At 42.5% G+C, this 19,987-nt stretch overlaps 1 protein-coding gene across 2 annotated transcripts in view; it reads left to right on the forward strand.

Annotated features, from left to right (window-relative positions):
- Positions 1-19,987, forward strand: part of PIK3C2G (phosphatidylinositol-4-phosphate 3-kinase catalytic subunit type 2 gamma) — a 367,222-nt gene that overhangs the window by 290,591 nt on the left and 56,644 nt on the right. For both annotated transcript variants that reach the window (XM_063446623.1, XM_063446622.1), the window contains exons 22-24: positions 79-208; positions 681-805; positions 4,303-4,472. In XM_063446623.1, the coding sequence (XP_063302693.1) occupies positions 79-208; positions 681-805; positions 4,303-4,472 (425 nt within the window). The remainder of the gene's footprint in view (positions 1-78; positions 209-680; positions 806-4,302; positions 4,473-19,987) is intronic.

A 19,987-nucleotide genomic window follows, 5' to 3' on the forward strand; every position in this document is an offset into this window, starting at 1 on the left:
TTAGATGTAGAGTGTGCCTGTGTATCGCAGTATTTCATAATATATATTAATAGCACACATGATGTATTGTCGTTACAGATTGGAGATGATCTTCGCCAGGATATGCTTGTTCTCCAGATGATCGAGGTGATGGACAGGATATGGTTAAAGGAAGGTTTAGATCTACATATGATCACTTATAGATGTTTATCGACTGGAAATAAACAAGGTGAGTATTATATTAAATAGTGTAGAATATCTTCTGTGCTGGCTGTTTCTTACTTGCACATATTAACATTGTATATTTTATAGACGGGGATATTCTCCCTATTTAGATCTGAGTAGGGGCTCCATTAATATCTCCAGCAATGTCCCACACAATAACTCCTCATGGCTGACAAAGCTGAAAGGCCAATAAGAATGACCGAACTATGCACAACGTGAAATAAGTCATAAAGGTCCCATCATTTCACAAACCTGTCTAAAATCTGCCCATTAAACCCGTATCAAAGCTTCCCTCAGAGTGCAAACACCAGTTTACTTCCAACTCTAAGGACTCAGCTCAGCGGAGAAACAATGACTTCATAAGATGTAATCAGCTTTATGTGTCATGAATAAACAGGCATTAAACATGTTATTTCTGTCATTTAAAAAAGTAGACATTTAGATCCCTCTGACCATCACTTCTCTCTACCCATTAGGCCTGATTCAGATGGTTCCAGATTCTACAACTCTGGCCAAAATCCACGAGAAGTACGGCATGTTCAGCCCTTTTAAAGAAGGTACCATCAAGAAATGGTATAACGCATCTTACACTCCTGAAAAGGTATCAAACATTCCCTGAGATTTGTATGGGTTCAGCATGAGTATAAATAGATAGCAAGCCATCAAAACACCAACAATGAGATATCTGAAATATACCTACATTCCTTATATACAAAACTCTGGATAAAAAGTGCTCCATACCTAAAAATATAAAATTACAAAATACATAGTACACAAAATGAAATCTCACAAAACCACTGGTTAGCGTAGCACTCATTGCTTCTAGGCCCAGGAACGATCAACCCTTTGTGTGCAATGGATCATAGATGGATCATAGAGATATCCAGCAACTTTCATAGAAGGACTCACCACTCCCAGAAGGGACCGTAAACTTGTTATTGTATCCACATGAATATAAAAAGGCAGCAAGACTGGAAATGGCTGTGAGTTTTCACATGAACACGGCAAACTATTGGGAAACTCACAGCCATTATCAGTGTTCTCTACTTTTTATGTTTATGTGGATTCAACAAACAAGTTTACAGCCCATTCCCCGTTCCCCATTGTACAGTTTGCACTATGTATTTTTACTTTAGATTATTGGATACTTTTAGGTATGAAGCACTGTAACGGATGGCCTGGCACCCCGACTGGGTACCTCCGTTGACGGATGCTCCTAGTGCTTCCCGAGGGCTCCAAGCACTCCACTAGACACCATAACCACCACAGACCCCTCGAACCACCACAGCTTGGTTGGGGTCTCGCCGTCTTCCACACACTCTGGACCCAAGACCTGGATTCAGCTTCCAGTAGGCAGACCTCTCTTAATTCAGAGAGCAGGAACAGGAACAGCTCTTACAAGAGCTTAGTGATTATACTCTGGGGGGTATAGTGATTATAGCAATTCAGAGTATAGGTAGTTCTCCAATCCCCCAAATGTGAGCCAAGACTTCATGAAGGGTAGAACAACTCTGAGGCTTTATTGGTACAGGCTGTCTTATATACAATTCCTCATGCCAGAGGCACACCCCATGGAGCTGATGGAAAACCACATTCCCAACTGTATGGACCAATAAGAACAAACATACAGTCTGTGACACTCCCCTGTACAGCAAACAATCCCTCCCCTCTTCCCTGTGATATAATTAAAGTAGCTAATAGAATAACCTAATTATTCACAGGCAGAAAAACACACATTTTCCCCAAAGTAAACACCCCAGAACATAACATATCCCATATTACATAGCCCTGATCTGGGTGAACAACATATCCAAAAATCACCCAGATCAGAGCAGGGGTTCAGGAAATTCCTGGAAGTCTCTTTTGACCGACCGCACGCATGATTTCATGCCCAAAACAGTTCCAGGGAATTAGGTTTTGTGGCTGGTCTATTTTCAATGTCTAAGTTCCGTTCAAATAGTTGAAGGGGAACCGTTCGTGCACATAGTCAATGTTAAAGTGTTGTTCGAATTGTCGAACGCTGTTCGACTACCGTAGAAGAGTTGAAGTCCCGGAGAAGGTAAAGTTCAGCGGTGTTCGTGCCGTTGCGTGTCCGATTTGAGTTCCATGAACTCAACGACAAAACACAGCTGGCCGCGTTCGGCTAAACAAGATGGCCACCGCCACATGTTCGACTATATGAACGGCGACCGCCCACTCGTTCGTCAATTTGGCTGCGGTTAACTCCCAGCCTGGGAGGTAAATAGGCTGCACACTCCACTTGTGTGTGTTCCAGCTGTTCGGTTGTTCGAAGTTTCACTTAGACCACTTTGAAAGTTTAAAGGTGCATTGTGCCAAGTCCCAATATGCAAAAATTGTGTTTTTAAAGGGCAATACATCCCAGGGGCCATAGTCACAGCCAAGAGGCTGCCAAGCAGCCCTCTCCAAAAACCAGTGGCGAAGGTGCTTTCGTCACAAGCACTATTTATCCAGAGGTTGTGTCGAAAGATACCGGTAGATATCAGATATTTCTTTTTGTTTTATTGGTTTCGGATTTTTTGCCATTATCCCTTATGGTGGCTGCACTTGAATGAATCGTATTTGCACTTTATGAATATTCTGCACGTTGTTACACACTTTACTACTGGAAAGTTATTGTTGTATGCACAACTTTACTGCACCGGTTAAGCACTTTTTATAGATGAACTATTGCACCATTTCTTCCCCTTTTTTGGATTAGTTAATTAGTGACATTGTCCTGGCCAGATCAGGGAATAGGTGATTTGTTAACATTAAATCCTAAAGATTTGTCACATTCTGTGTTAGTTACACTGTTTCCACGTTGTGGCCCTTGTCATGCGCTGTCATTTAGCTACGTACTCCTTTCATTTAATCTCCAGCCTGGAATATCCCTTTAATAATAATATGCTTTGTACATTGTGTTATATCATCTGTTAAACGCCAACTACAATGACGACCTGAGATGGCAGCTGAGAACGTGTGGATGGAGACTGCAGAAGCACTCTATTTATTTTCCTTCACTTCGACCAGGATTGGCTGAGAATTTCACACAAAGTCACCGCAGCGGGCATCTCATTTGCCTTTCCAAAACTCCTTTATTAGAAATCCAATTTTCATTTATCAACTCATTCGGCTGCTCCTGCAGTTTAATCAGCCTTGTTTCATAGAACGTCTCTTCTTTATCATGTTAAAACTACTGAAGGTTACACAGGGTTACAAAGTACACATCTTAAACTAATGTATTTAGAGAAATGGTTCACCTCCATCAAGTCATTGTGGAGTTTGACACATTTCACGCTTGAGCTATAATTTAATCTCTGAGATTCTTCTATGAATTAAAGTTATGAACTGAAATTAGCTTTATATGTACAGTATGTTTGTGTCTGTGTGTATATGCGTAAATCTGTGTGCATTTCTGTTTGTGTGTGTGTATGTGTACATGTGTGTAAATGTATGTGTGTGTCTGTATGTGTATGTGTGCGTGTTTGTGTGTATGTGTGTTTCTAGGAGTTTACTAAAGAGACTTTGCATGTAGTATTTTAAAAGAGACTTGGTGTTTAGTTTGTAGTATTTTATGAAAGAGACTTTGTGTGTAGTTTTATAGTATTTTAGAAAAGAGACTTTGTTACAAATACCCTCTGTCTGCCGCTTTGTTACAATGTGTCTGTTCCTTTCCTCTAAATCAACCACAAAAGTAATTCACCTTGTCTTTCGTATGAACGAAAGACTGACCACCCGGCATATGGAGTGCGCCACTTATTAGAAGCTGCGGCTTATAATGAAGAAAGGGGAGGGTGCCCCTGGCCTGATAATGTCTTCTTACCCTCAACTCGCAGCCTTGACTCGTGTTGTAGGGAAATGCTAATCACCAGCTCTGCTCAGAGTTACAAGAACCTTCTACACTTCCAGGGATATCGGTAGTTGCTGAAGTGGCACTGTTTACCGCTTGGGGACAAGGGCATCCAGGCAGTCCAACCCTCAGCTAGCCTGGGGCAACCGTAACAGACTTTGTGTGTAGCTTGTGGTTTTTTAGAATAGACTTTGCGTATGTAGATAAATGTATTTTCCTAATAAAAACTGACAATTTTCTCTCTCCAGGTGTCAGAGAATTTCTTGTTTTCATGTGCTGGTTGGTGCGTTGCTACCTTCCTGCTTGGGGTTTGTGACAGACACAATGACAACATCATGCTGACAGACTGCGGACACATGTTCCACATTGACTTTGGCAAATTCATGGGACATGCACAGAAATTTGGGACCATAAACAGGTCAGTCGAACTATCTATATATCTAAGTAAACCTGAAGAAGAGCATTCATGAAGGAGGCTTTCAAAATACATAAAGAGAAAAACATTTACTGAACATTAATTAATATGTCGCAATGAGCGCACAAAGTGTACTGTGACGTGTTACAGCTACCCAGCCCCACAGTTCATTCCAGACACTAATTTAAAAAGAAAGAACAGTAAAGAACATGATGTCCTCTGGTCATTTCTGATATTATATATAATTAAACGCGCTATATATTAACCATCTACAACTAACCAGACCATGTAATACCGGCAGCTTACACCGTATCTATAACTAACCAGACCATGTAATAACAGCAACTGGCAGCTTACACTGTATCTATAACTAACCAGGCCATGTAATAACAGCAACCGGCAGCTTACACTGTATCTATAACTAACCAGACCATGTAATAACAGCAACTGGCAGCTTACATCGTATCTATAACTAACCAGGCCATGTAATAACAGCAACCGGCAGCTTACACCGTATCTATAACTAACCAGACCATGTAATAACAGCAACTGGCAGCTTACATCGTATCTATAACTAACCAGGCCATGTAATAACAGCAACCGGCAGCTTACACCGTATCTATAACTAACCAGGCCATGTAATAACAGCAACCGGCAGCTTACATCGTATCTATAACTAACCAGGCCATGTAATAACAGCAACTGGCAGCTTACATCGTATCTATAACTAACCAGGCCATGTAATAACAGCAACCGGCAGCTTACACCGTATCTATAACTAGTCAGGCCATGTAATAACAGCAACTGGCAGCTTACATCGTATCTATAACTAACCAGGCCATGTAATAACAGCAACCGGCAGCTTACATCGTATCTATAACTAACCAGGCCATGTAATAACAGCAACCAGCAGCTTACACCGTATCTATAACTAGTCAGACCATGTAATAACAGCAACCGACAGCTTACACCGTATCTATAACTAGCCAGGCCATGTAATAACAGCAACTGGCAGCTTACACTGTATCTATAACTAACCAGGCCATGTAATAACAGCAACCGGCAGCTTACATCGTATCTATAACTAACCAGGCCATGTAATATCAGCAACTGGCAGCTTACACTGTATCTATAACTAACCAGGCCATGTAATAACAGCAACTGGCAGCTTACACTGTATCTATAACTAGCCAGACCATGTAATAACAGCAACCGGCAGCTTACACTGTATCTATAACTAACCAGGCCATGTAATAACAGCAACCGGCAGCTTACATCGTATCTATAACTAGTCAGACCATGTAATAACAGCAACTGGCAGCTTACACTGTATCTATAACTAACCAGGCCATGTAATAACAGCAACCGGCAGCTTACATCGTATCTATAACTAACCAGGCCATGTAATATCAGCAACCGGCAGCTTACACTGTATCTATAACTAACCAGGCCATGTAATAACAGCAACCGGCAGCTTACATCGTATCTATAACTAGTCAGACCATGTAATAACAGCAACTGGCAGCTTACACTGTATCTATAACTAACCAGGCCATGTAATAACAGCAACCGGCAGCTTACATCGTATCTATAACTAACCAGGCCATGTAATATCAGCAACTGGCAGCTTACACTGTATCTATAACTAACCAGGCCATGTAATAACAGCAACTGGCAGCTTACACTGTATCTATAACTAGCCAGACCATGTAATAACAGCAACCGGCAGCTTACACTGTATCTATAACTGTCACGATTCGGGAACCTAACACCCTAACAGGTCACAGATAGTAAAGGGTGCAATACCGGTCCTTAGAATGGCCGGGTTAAGCAAACTAAGAATAGTCAGGAGACAAGCCAAGTAAAGGGAGCCAGAAAACAGGAGAACGAGAAACAAGCCGAGGTCAAAGGAATGGAGAAAGAATCGGAATAACAAGCCAAATATTAGGTAACCAGAGAGAAACACGAGCAAATTGCAATACGGGTATCATAAGACCACAACAGGGTACTGAGAGACAGGGAAGGTAAGTATGTAAATCCTGAGCTTAATTCTGATTGGATAACTTCCAATCAGAATTAACAATCACACGTGGGGCATATCTATACCTCCCACTGTGATTATTGTGCTGTTGCTTTAACGCTGGGTTACGTGAGTTACCCCGGCGTTCGGATAAATGTGCCGGCTCCCAGCGTGCAGCGTTATACATGCTGCCGCTGGGAGGAGAGGAGGAGGACGCGAGCGGCGCGTCAAGCAGAGAGGACGCCGCTCGCCGACAGGTAGGGGAAGAGGGGACCGCGGGCGGCGACGGACCGAGGGTGAGTGCTGCGAGAGGATTGCAGCCTCCTCTCACAGCCCTGACAATAACTAGCCAGGCCATGTAATAACAGCAACTGGCAGCTTACACTGTATCTATAACTAGCTAGGCCATGTAATAACAGCAACCGGCAGCTTACACCGTATCTATAACTAACCAGGCCATGTAATAACAGCAACCGGCATCTTACATCATATCTATAACTAACCAGGCTATGTAATAACAGCAACCAGCATCTTACATCATATCTATAACTAACCAGGCCATGTAATAACAGCAACCGGCAGCTTACACCGTATCTATAACTAACCAGGCCATGTAATAACAGCAACCAGCATCTTACATCATATCTATAACTAACCAGGCCATGTAATAACAGCAACTGGCAGCTTACACTGTATCTATAACTAGCTAGGCCATGTAATAACAGCAACCGGCAGCTTACACCGTATCTATAACTAACCAGGCCATGTAATAACAGCAACCGGCATCTTACATCATATCTATAACTAACCAGGCCATGTAATACCGGCAGATTACACCGTATCTATAACTAGCCAGGCCATGTAATAACAGCAACTGGCATCTTACATCATATCTATAACTAACCAGGTAATGTAATAACAGCAACCGGCAGCTTACACCGTATCTATAACTAACCAGGCCATGTAATAACAGCAACCGGCATCTTACATCATATCTATAACTAACCAGGCCATGTAATACCGGCAGATTACACCGTATCTATAACTAGCCAGGCCATGTAATAACAGCAACTGACAGCTTACATCATATCTATAACTAACCAGGCCATGTAATAACAGCAACCAGCATCTTACATCATATCTATAACTAACCAGGCCATGTAATAACAGCAACCAGCATCTTACATCATATCTATAACTAACCAGGCCATGTAATAACAGCAACCGGCAGCTTACACCGTATCTATAACTAACCAGGCCATGTAATAACAGCAACCAGCATCTTACATCATATCTATAACTAGCCAGGCCATGTAATACCAGCAGATTACACCGTATCTATAACTAGCCAGGCCATGTAATAACAGCAACCAGCATCTTACATCATATCTATAACTAACCAGGCCATATAATAACAGCAACCGGCAGCTTACACCGTATCTATAACTAACCAGGCCATGTAATAACAGCAACCGGCAGCTTACACCGTATCTATAACTAACCAGGCCATGTAATAACAGCAACCAGCATCTTACATCATATCTATAACTAACCAGGCCATGTAATAACAGCAACCAGCATCTTACATCATATCTATAACTAACCAGGCCATGTAATAACAGCAACCGGCAGCTTACACCGTATCTATAACTAGCCAGGCCATGTAATAACAGCAACCAGCATCTTACATCATATCTATAACTAACCAGGCCATGTAATAACAGCAACCGGCAGCTTACATCGTATCTATAACTAACCAGGCCATGTAATATCAGCAACTGGCAGCTTACACTGTATCTATAACTAACCAGGCCATGTAATAACAGCAACTGGCAGCTTACACTGTATCTATAACTAGCCAGACCATGTAATAACAGCAACCGGCAGCTTACACTGTATCTATAACTGTCACGATTCGGGAACCTAACACCCTAACAGGTCACAGATAGTAAAGGGTGCAATACCGGTCCTTAGAATGGCCGGGTTAAGCAAACTAAGAATAGTCAGGAGACAAGCCAAGTAAAGGGAGCCAGAAAACAGGAGAACGAGAAACAAGCCGAGGTCAAAGGAATGGAGAAAGAATCGGAATAACAAGCCAAATATTAGGTAACCAGAGAGAAACACGAGCAAATTGCAATACGGGTATCATAAGACCACAACAGGGTACTGAGAGACAGGGAAGGTAAGTATGTAAATCCTGAGCTTAATTCTGATTGGATAACTTCCAATCAGAATTAACAATCACACGTGGGGCATATCTATACCTCCCACTGTGATTATTGTGCTGTTGCTTTAACGCTGGGTTACGTGAGTTACCCCGGCGTTCGGATAAATGTGCCGGCTCCCAGCGTGCAGCGTTATACATGCTGCCGCTGGGAGGAGAGGAGGAGGACGCGAGCGGCGCGTCAAGCAGAGAGGACGCCGCTCGCCGACAGGTAGGGGAAGAGGGGACCGCGGGCGGCGACGGACCGAGGGTGAGTGCTGCGAGAGGATTGCAGCCTCCTCTCACAGCCCTGACAATAACTAGCCAGGCCATGTAATAACAGCAACTGGCAGCTTACACTGTATCTATAACTAGCTAGGCCATGTAATAACAGCAACCGGCAGCTTACACCGTATCTATAACTAACCAGGCCATGTAATAACAGCAACCGGCATCTTACATCATATCTATAACTAACCAGGCTATGTAATAACAGCAACCAGCATCTTACATCATATCTATAACTAACCAGGCCATGTAATAACAGCAACCGGCAGCTTACACCGTATCTATAACTAACCAGGCCATGTAATAACAGCAACCAGCATCTTACATCATATCTATAACTAACCAGGCCATGTAATAACAGCAACTGGCAGCTTACACTGTATCTATAACTAGCTAGGCCATGTAATAACAGCAACCGGCAGCTTACACCGTATCTATAACTAACCAGGCCATGTAATAACAGCAACCGGCATCTTACATCATATCTATAACTAACCAGGCCATGTAATACCGGCAGATTACACCGTATCTATAACTAGCCAGGCCATGTAATAACAGCAACTGGCATCTTACATCATATCTATAACTAACCAGGTAATGTAATAACAGCAACCGGCAGCTTACACCGTATCTATAACTAACCAGGCCATGTAATAACAGCAACCGGCATCTTACATCATATCTATAACTAACCAGGCCATGTAATACCGGCAGATTACACCGTATCTATAACTAGCCAGGCCATGTAATAACAGCAACTGACAGCTTACATCATATCTATAACTAACCAGGCCATGTAATAACAGCAACCAGCATCTTACATCATATCTATAACTAACCAGGCCATGTAATAACAGCAACCAGCATCTTACATCATATCTATAACTAACCAGGCCATGTAATAACAGCAACCGGCAGCTTACACCGTATCTATAACTAACCAGGCCATGTAATAACAGCAACCAGCATCTTACATCATATCTATAACTAGCCAGGCCATGTAATACCAGCAGATTACACCGTATCTATAACTAGCCAGGCCATGTAATAACAGCAACCAGCATCTTACATCATATCTATAACTAACCAGGCCATATAATAACAGCAACCGGCAGCTTACACCGTATCTATAACTAACCAGGCCATGTAATAACAGCAACCGGCAGCTTACACCGTATCTATAACTAACCAGGCCATGTAATAACAGCAACCAGCATCTTACATCATATCTATAACTAACCAGGCCATGTAATAACAGCAACCAGCATCTTACATCATATCTATAACTAACCAGGCCATGTAATAACAGCAACCGGCAGCTTACACCGTATCTATAACTAGCCAGGCCATGTAATAACAGCAACCAGCATCTTACATCATATCTATAACTAACCAGGCCATGTAATAACAGCAACCGGCAGCTTACACCGTATCTATAACTAACCAGGCCATGTAATAACAGCAACTGGCATCTTACATCATATCTATAACTAACCAGGTAATGTAATAACAGCAACCGATAGCTTACACCGTATCTCTAACTAACTAGGCCCTGTTATATCAGCATTTGGCAGCTTCCACTCTTTCTATAACTAACCAGGCCATGTAATATTAGCAACCAGCAGCTAACATTATATCTATAACTAGCCAAGTCAATATTAGCAACTGGATTCCTACACTGTATCTATAACTAGCCAGGTAATGTAATAACAGCATCTGGCAGCTTACACCATGTGACGGAACCCCGGCTGTTTGTAGGTTACCCCCCTTGTATTGTGTTTCATGTATTGTGTCTGTATATACAGCTGTGGATGAAAAGTTTTTAACAAACTTCCTATAATAATTGGTGTGACGAGAGCAATCTCGCCACATTGCATTGGAGAAGCCTGGCTGCCCGCCTGCTGCCTTTGGACTATGGCCCTGGGACATTGGGCCCTTTAAAAACAGTATTCGGCCATACCAGAGTGTATGTCACTCATTCTGGCCCTTTAAATACAGTGGGGTAATTTGGTACTTGCCCTGTGTGAGCTGTGGTAACCCAGATAGCTATGCCATGGAGCCTATTCGTGTGATTAAAGACTTTGGCTCTATGGCGATTAAACTGTATTCGGTTGGTCTGAGTGCCATTCACCTAATAATGTGCACTCAGACCTGAGCTATCTGGGGATATGTGAAATGTCTGTGTGTTATGTGTAAAATGTGACTTTATGTATTTTAAAGTGTTTTATGTCGTTTTGCAACCACGTGGTTAATGGAGTCTGCCTCTAGTCCTGGATAATTGGATTACTTCTCCAATTATCTCCAGGGCATAAGGGAGGAAACCAGGATGCATTGTGGGGATGTTTTTTCTGCCAGCCAGGGGGAACAAAAGATACTTTTACTAACTTTTGAACCCCTGGTCTGATTCATGCCATTTTTAATATGTTGTTCCCCTGAATGGATTGATTGAGGATATGTATTTTTATGTGAATGTGATGTATGGTTTTAAAGTTACAGAGTATGTGTGGAAACTGTATTTTTACTGTATGTATAATGGGATTATGTGTCACACTAAGGGGAGGGGATGTGTGGGTTGCACCCGTGATACTATTGGTTATTTTATGCTTCCCCCTGGGTGTGGCCTGTATGTGTACTCATGTAATAAAAACCAGGCTGGGTGCCCCAGCACCTCAGACCACTGCTTGACCCTCAACACGGAGCCTTGTCTCGTTCTTGGGGGGATTCACTGTATGCTGTTGGAGATTGATTGCTAGGAGTGTAAGCTGATGTCTGCTTTTCCTATTCATCTGCTAGCAGCTATTCGTGAGGTCCCAGCTTGGAGTGCTATCTTATTCCCTGGTATGCAGTTCGGGAGTTTGATGCATTCACCTATATCCCATTCGTGAGTTTTGATGTTCTGCAGTAGCTGTGCCTTTCTGAGAAAAGGGGATTATCGCCTAAACGGATTTTAACCCCTCATATGCTGAAACGGTCCGTTACAATTGGCAAACCCTATAAACCGCTGTATTGCCTTAAGACCTTGGGGAAGGGGCCAAGACAGTATGGCTTCCAATTTAGAAGGATCCATGCTGAATCCCTGTTCAGAAATGACATACCCTAGGAATTGCACAGAAGTTTGGTCGAATAAGCATTTCTCTAACTTACTCCTTTTGTGAATGTAGTGTCTGCCTGGACCTCTCCCCTCTTCCCCCTCCTTTTTCCTGCCACAGCAGGAGGTTGCCACAGAGACATTGCCAGCCCAGATTAACCTAAATGTTTTGTCCTACCTCTCCCTTCAGCTTCTTGGGATTGAAAGTTTTTCTGTTGGAGACCCCATGTAGGGGTCTGTGTCTGTAAAAACCATGTGTACAAATAAACAAAGTCAGTCAGTGTTGTAACCTCCAGGACTGTGTTTTGTCCAGTTACTGTGGGGAAAATGGATGCCTGCTTGTTGTAATAACAACAACTGGCAGCTTACACTGTATCTATAACTTACCAGGCCATGTAATAACAGCAACCGACAGCTTATACCATAGCTATAACTAGCCAGGCCATGTAATAACCGCAACCGGCAGCTTACACTGTATCTATAACTAACCAGGCCATGTAATAACAGCAACCGGGAGCTTACACCGTATCCATAACTAACCAGGCCATGTAACAACAGCAACCGGCAGCTTACATCATATCTATAACTAGCCAGACCATGTAATAACAGTAACCGAGAGCTTATACCATAGCTATAACTAGCCAGGCCATCTAATAACAGCAACCAACAGCTTATACCATATCTATAGCTAGCCATGTAATGTAATAACAGCAACCGGCAGCTTACACTGTATCTATAACTTACCAGGCCATGTAATAACAGCAACCAGCAGCTTACACTGTATCTATAACTAACCAGGCCATGTAATAACAGCAACCAGCAGCTTACACCGCATCTATAACTAACCAGGCCATGTAAAAACAGTAACCGGCAGCTTACACTGTATCTATAACTAGCCAGGCCATGTAATATTAGCAACCAGCTGCCTACACTGTATCTATAACTTACCAGGCCATGTAATAACCGCAACCGGCAGCTTACACCGTATCTAAAACTAACCAGGCCATGTAATAACAGCTACCGGCAGCTTACACCATAGCTATAACTTACCAGGCCATGTAATAACAGCAGGCGGCAGCTTACACTGTATCTTTAACTTACCAGGCCATGAAATAACCACAACCGGCAGCTTACACCGTATCTATAACTAACCAGGCCATGTAATAAACGCAACCGGCAGCTTACACCATATCAGCTTACACTGTATCTATAACTAACCAGGCCATGTAATATCAGCAACCGGCAGCTTACACCGTATCTATAACTAGCCAGGCCATGTAATAACAGCAACCGGCAGCTTACACCGTATCTATAACTAACCAGGCCATGTAATAAACGCAACGGGCAGCTTACACCGTATCTATAACTAACCAGGCCATGTAATATCAGCAACCGGCAGCTTACACCGTATCTATAACTAGCCAGGCCATGTAATAACAGCAACCGGCAGCTTACACCGTATCTATAACTAACCAGGCCATGTAATAAACGCAACGGGCAGCTTACACCGTATCTATAACTAACCAGGCCATGTAATAAACGCAACCGGCAGCTTACACCATATCTATAACTAAGCAGGCCATGGATGACCGCAACTGACAGCTTACACTGTATCTATAACTAACCAGGCCATGTAATAACAGCAACCGGCAGCTTACACTGTATCTATAACTAACCAGGCCATGTAATAACAGCAACTGGCAGCTTACATCATATCTATAACTAACCAGGTAATGTAATAACAGCAACCGATAGCTTACACCGTATCTATAACTAGCCAGGCCATGTAATAACAGCAACCGGCAGCTTACACCGTATCTATAACTAACCAGGTAATGTAATAACAGCAACCGATAGCTTACACCGTATCTATAACTTACCAGGCCATGTAATAACAGCAACCGATAGCTTACACCGTATCTAAAACTAGCCAGACCATGTAATAACAGAAACTGACAGCTTACACCGTATCTAAAACTAGCCAGACCATGTAATAACAGCAACCGGCAGCTTACACCGTATCTAAAACTAGCCAGACCATGTAATAACCGCAACCGGCAGCTTACACCGTATCTAAAACTAACCAGGCCATGTAATAACAGCTACCGGCAGCTTACACCATAGCTATAACTTACCAGGCCATGTAATAACAGCAGCTTATTACAATAACATGTAATAACGGCAGCTTACACTGTATCTTTAACTTACCAGGCCATGAAATAACCACAACCGGCAGCTTACACCGTATCTATAACTAACCAGGCCATGTAATAAACGCAACCGGCAGCTTACACCATATCTATAACTAAGCAGGCCATGGATGACAGCAACTGACAGCTTACACTGTATCTATAACTAACCAGGCCATGTAATAACAGCAACTGGCAGCTTACATCATATCTATAACGAACCATGTAATGTAATAACAGCAACCGATAGCTTACACCGTATCTATAACTAACCAGGCCATGTAATATCAGCAACTGACAGTTTACACCATATCTATAACTAACCATGCCATGTAATAACAGCAACCGGCAGCTTACACCGTATCTATAACTAACCATGCCATGTAATAACAGCAACCGGCAGCTTACACCGTATCTAAAACTAACCAGGCCATGTAATAACAGCTACCGGCAGCTTACACCATAGCTATAACTTACCAGGCCATGTAATAACAGCAGGCGGCAGCTTACACTGTATCTTTAACTTATCAGGCCATGAAATAACCACAACCAGCAGCTTACACCGTATCTATAACTAACCAGGCCATGTAATAAACGCAACCGGCAGCTTACACCATATCTATAACTAAGAAGGCCATGGATGACAGCAACTGACAGCTTACACTGTATCTATAACTAACCAGGCCATGTAATAACAGCAACTGGCAGCTTACATCATATCTATAACGAACCAGGTAATGTAATAACAGCAACCGGCAGCTTACACCGTATCAATAACTAACCAGGTAATGTAATAACAGCAACCGATAGCTTACACCGTATCTATAACTAACCAGGCCATGTAATATCAGCAACTGACAGCTTACACCATATCTATAACTAACCATGCCATGTAATAACAGCAACCGGCAGCTTACACCGTATCTATAACTAACCAGGCCATGTAATAACAGCAACCGGCAGCTTACACCGTATCTAAAACTAGCCAGACCATGTAATGACAGCAACCGGCAGCTTACATCATATCTATAACTAACCAGGCCATGTAATATCAGCAACTGACAGCTTACACCATATCTATAACTAACCATGCCATGTAATAACAGCAACCGGCAGCTTACACCGTATCTATAACTAACCAGGCCATGTAATAACAGCAACCGATAGCTTACACCGTATCTATAACTAGCCAGGCCATGTAATAACAGCAACCGGCAGCTTACACCGTATCTATAACTAACCAGGTAATGTAATAACAGCAACCGATAGCTTACACCGTATCTATAACTAGCCAGGCCATGTAATAACAGCAACCGGCAGCTTACACCGTATCAATAACTAACCAGGTAATGTAATAACAGCAACCGATAGCTTACACCGTATCTATAACTAACCAGGCCATGTAATATCAGCAACTGACAGCTTACACCATATCTATAACTAACCATGCCATGTAACAGCAACCGGCAGCTTACACCGTATCTATAACTAACCATGCCATGTAATAACAGCAACCGGCAGCTTACACCGTATCTAAAACTAACCAGGCCATGTAATAATAGCTACCGGCAGCTTACACCATAGCTATAACTTACCAGGCCATGTAATAACAGCAGGCGGCAGCTTACACTGTATCTTTAACTTACCAGGCCATGAAATAACCACAACCGGCAGCTTACACCGTATCTATAACTAACCAGGCCATGTAATAAACGCAACCGGCAGCTTACACCATATCTATAACTAAGAAGGCCATGGATGACAGCAACTGACAGCTTACACTGTATCTATAACTAACCAGGCCATGTAATAACAGCAACTGGCAGCTTACATCATATCTATAACGAACCAGGTAATGTAATAACAGCAACCGGCAGCTTACACCGTATCAATAACTAACCAGGTAATGTAATAACAGCAACCGATAGCTTACACCGTATCTATAACTAACCAGGCCATGTAATATCAGCAACTGACAGCTTACACCATATCTATAACTAACCATGCCATGTAATAACAGCAACCGGCAGCTTACACCGTATCTATAACTAACCAGGCCATGTAATAACAGCAACCGGCAGCTTACACCGTATCTAAAACTAGCCAGACCATGTAATGACAGCAACCGGCAGCTTACATCATATCTATAACTAACCAGGCCATGTAATATCAGCAACTGACAGCTTACACCATATCTATAACTAACCATGCCATGAAATAACAGCAACCGGCAGCTTACACCGTATCTATAACTAACCAGGCCATGTAATAACAGCAACCGGCAGCTTACACTGTATCTATAACTAACCAGACCATGTAATAACAGCAACCGATAGCTTATACCGTATCTAAAACTAGCCAGACCATGTAATGACAGCAACCGATAGCTTACACCGTATCTATAACTAGCCAGGCCATGTAATAACAGCAACCGGCAGCTTACACTGTATCTATAACTAACCAGGCCATGTAATAACAGCAACCGGCAGCTTACACCGTATCTAAAACTAGCCAGACCATGTAATAACCGCAACCGGCAGCTTACACCGTATCTAAAACTAACCAGGCCATGTAATAACAGCTACCGGCAGCTTACACCATAGCTATAACTTACCAGGCCATGTAATAACAGCAGCTTATTACAATAACATGTAATAACGGCAGCTTACACTGTATCTTTAACTTACCAGGCCATGAAATAACCACAACCGGCAGCTTACACCGTATCTATAACTAACCAGGCCATGTAATAAACGCAACCGGCAGCTTACACCATATCTATAACTAAGCAGGCCATGGATGACAGCAACTGACAGCTTACACTGACAGCAACAGCAGCTTATTACAATAACATGTAATAACGGCAGCTTACACTGTATCTTTAACTTACCAGGCCATGAAATAACCACAACCGGCAGCTTACACCGTATCTATAACTAACCAGGCCATGTAATAAACGCAACCGGCAGCTTACACCATATCTATAACTAAGCAGGCCATGGATGACAGCAACTGACAGCTTACACTGTATCTATAACTAACCAGGCCATGTAATAACAGCAACTGGCAGCTTACATCATATCTATAACGAACCATGTAATGTAATAACAGCAACCGATAGCTTACACCGTATCTATAACTAACCAGGCCATGTAATATCAGCAACTGACAGTTTACACCATATCTATAACTAACCATGCCATGTAATAACAGCAACCGGCAGCTTACACCGTATCTATAACTAACCATGCCATGTAATAACAGCAACCGGCAGCTTACACCGTATCTAAAACTAACCAGGCCATGTAATAACAGCTACCGGCAGCTTACACCATAGCTATAACTTACCAGGCCATGTAATAACAGCAGGCGGCAGCTTACACTGTATCTTTAACTTATCAGGCCATGAAATAACCACAACCAGCAGCTTACACCGTATCTATAACTAACCAGGCCATGTAATAAACGCAACCGGCAGCTTACACCATATCTATAACTAAGAAGGCCATGGATGACAGCAACTGACAGCTTACACTGTATCTATAACTAACCAGGCCATGTAATAACAGCAACTGGCAGCTTACATCATATCTATAACGAACCAGGTAATGTAATAACAGCAACCGGCAGCTTACACCGTATCAATAACTAACCAGGTAATGTAATAACAGCAACCGATAGCTTACACCGTATCTATAACTAACCAGGCCATGTAATATCAGCAACTGACAGCTTACACCATATCTATAACTAACCATGCCATGTAATAACAGCAACCGGCAGCTTACACCGTATCTATAACTAACCAGGCCATGTAATAACAGCAACCGGCAGCTTACACCGTATCTAAAACTAGCCAGACCATGTAATGACAGCAACCGGCAGCTTACATCATATCTATAACTAACCAGGCCATGTAATATCAGCAACTGACAGCTTACACCATATCTATAACTAACCATGCCATGTAATAACAGCAACCGGCAGCTTACACCGTATCTATAACTAACCAGGCCATGTAATAACAGCAACCGATAGCTTACACCGTATCTATAACTAGCCAGGCCATGTAATAACAGCAACCGGCAGCTTACACCGTATCTATAACTAACCAGGTAATGTAATAACAGCAACCGATAGCTTACACCGTATCTATAACTAGCCAGGCCATGTAATAACAGCAACCGGCAGCTTACACCGTATCAATAACTAACCAGGTAATGTAATAACAGCAACCGATAGCTTACACCGTATCTATAACTAACCAGGCCATGTAATATCAGCAACTGACAGCTTACACCATATCTATAACTAACCATGCCATGTAACAGCAACCGGCAGCTTACACCGTATCTATAACTAACCATGCCATGTAATAACAGCAACCGGCAGCTTACACCGTATCTAAAACTAACCAGGCCATGTAATAATAGCTACCGGCAGCTTACACCATAGCTATAACTTACCAGGCCATGTAATAACAGCAGGCGGCAGCTTACACTGTATCTTTAACTTACCAGGCCATGAAATAACCACAACCGGCAGCTTACACCGTATCTATAACTAACCAGGCCATGTAATAAACGCAACCGGCAGCTTACACCATATCTATAACTAAGAAGGCCATGGATGACAGCAACTGACAGCTTACACTGTATCTATAACTAACCAGGCCATGTAATAACAGCAACTGGCAGCTTACATCATATCTATAACGAACCAGGTAATGTAATAACAGCAACCGGCAGCTTACACCGTATCAATAACTAACCAGGTAATGTAATAACAGCAACCGATAGCTTACACCGTATCTATAACTAACCAGGCCATGTAATATCAGCAACTGACAGCTTACACCATATCTATAACTAACCATGCCATGTAATAACAGCAACCGGCAGCTTACACCGTATCTATAACTAACCAGGCCATGTAATAACAGCAACCGGCAGCTTACACCGTATCTAAAACTAGCCAGACCATGTAATGACAGCAACCGGCAGCTTACATCATATCTATAACTAACCAGGCCATGTAATATCAGCAACTGACAGCTTACACCATATCTATAACTAACCATGCCATGAAATAACAGCAACCGGCAGCTTACACCGTATCTATAACTAACCAGGCCATGTAATAACAGCAACCGGCAGCTTACACCGGATCTATAACTAACCAGGCCATGTAATAACAGCAACCGGCAGCTTACACCGTATCTATAACTAACCAGGCCATGTAATATCAGCAACTGACAGCTTACACCATATCTATAAGTAACCATGCCATGTAATAACAGCAACCGGCAGCTTACACCGTATATATAACTAGCCAGGCCATGTAATAACCGCAACCGGCAGCTTACACTGTGTCTATAACTAACCAGGCCATGTAATAACAGCAACTGACAGCTTACACTGTATCTATAACTAACCAGGCCATGTAATAACAGCAACCGGCAGCTTACACTGTATCTATAACTAACCAGGCCATGTAATAAACGCAACCGGCAGCTTACACTGTATCTAAAACTAACCAGGCCATGTAATAACAGCAACCGGCAGCTTACACCGTATCTATAACTAACCAGGTAATGTAATAACAGCAACCGATAGCTTACACCGTATCTATAACTAGCCAGGCCATGTAATAACAGCAACCGGCAGCTTACACCGTATCTATAACTAACCAGGTAATGTAATAACAGCAACTGATAGCTTACACCGTATC

This window comes from Pelobates fuscus, chromosome 3 (assembly GCF_036172605.1).
Source record: "Pelobates fuscus isolate aPelFus1 chromosome 3, aPelFus1.pri, whole genome shotgun sequence".
NCBI lineage: Eukaryota > Metazoa > Chordata > Amphibia > Anura > Pelobatidae > Pelobates > Pelobates fuscus.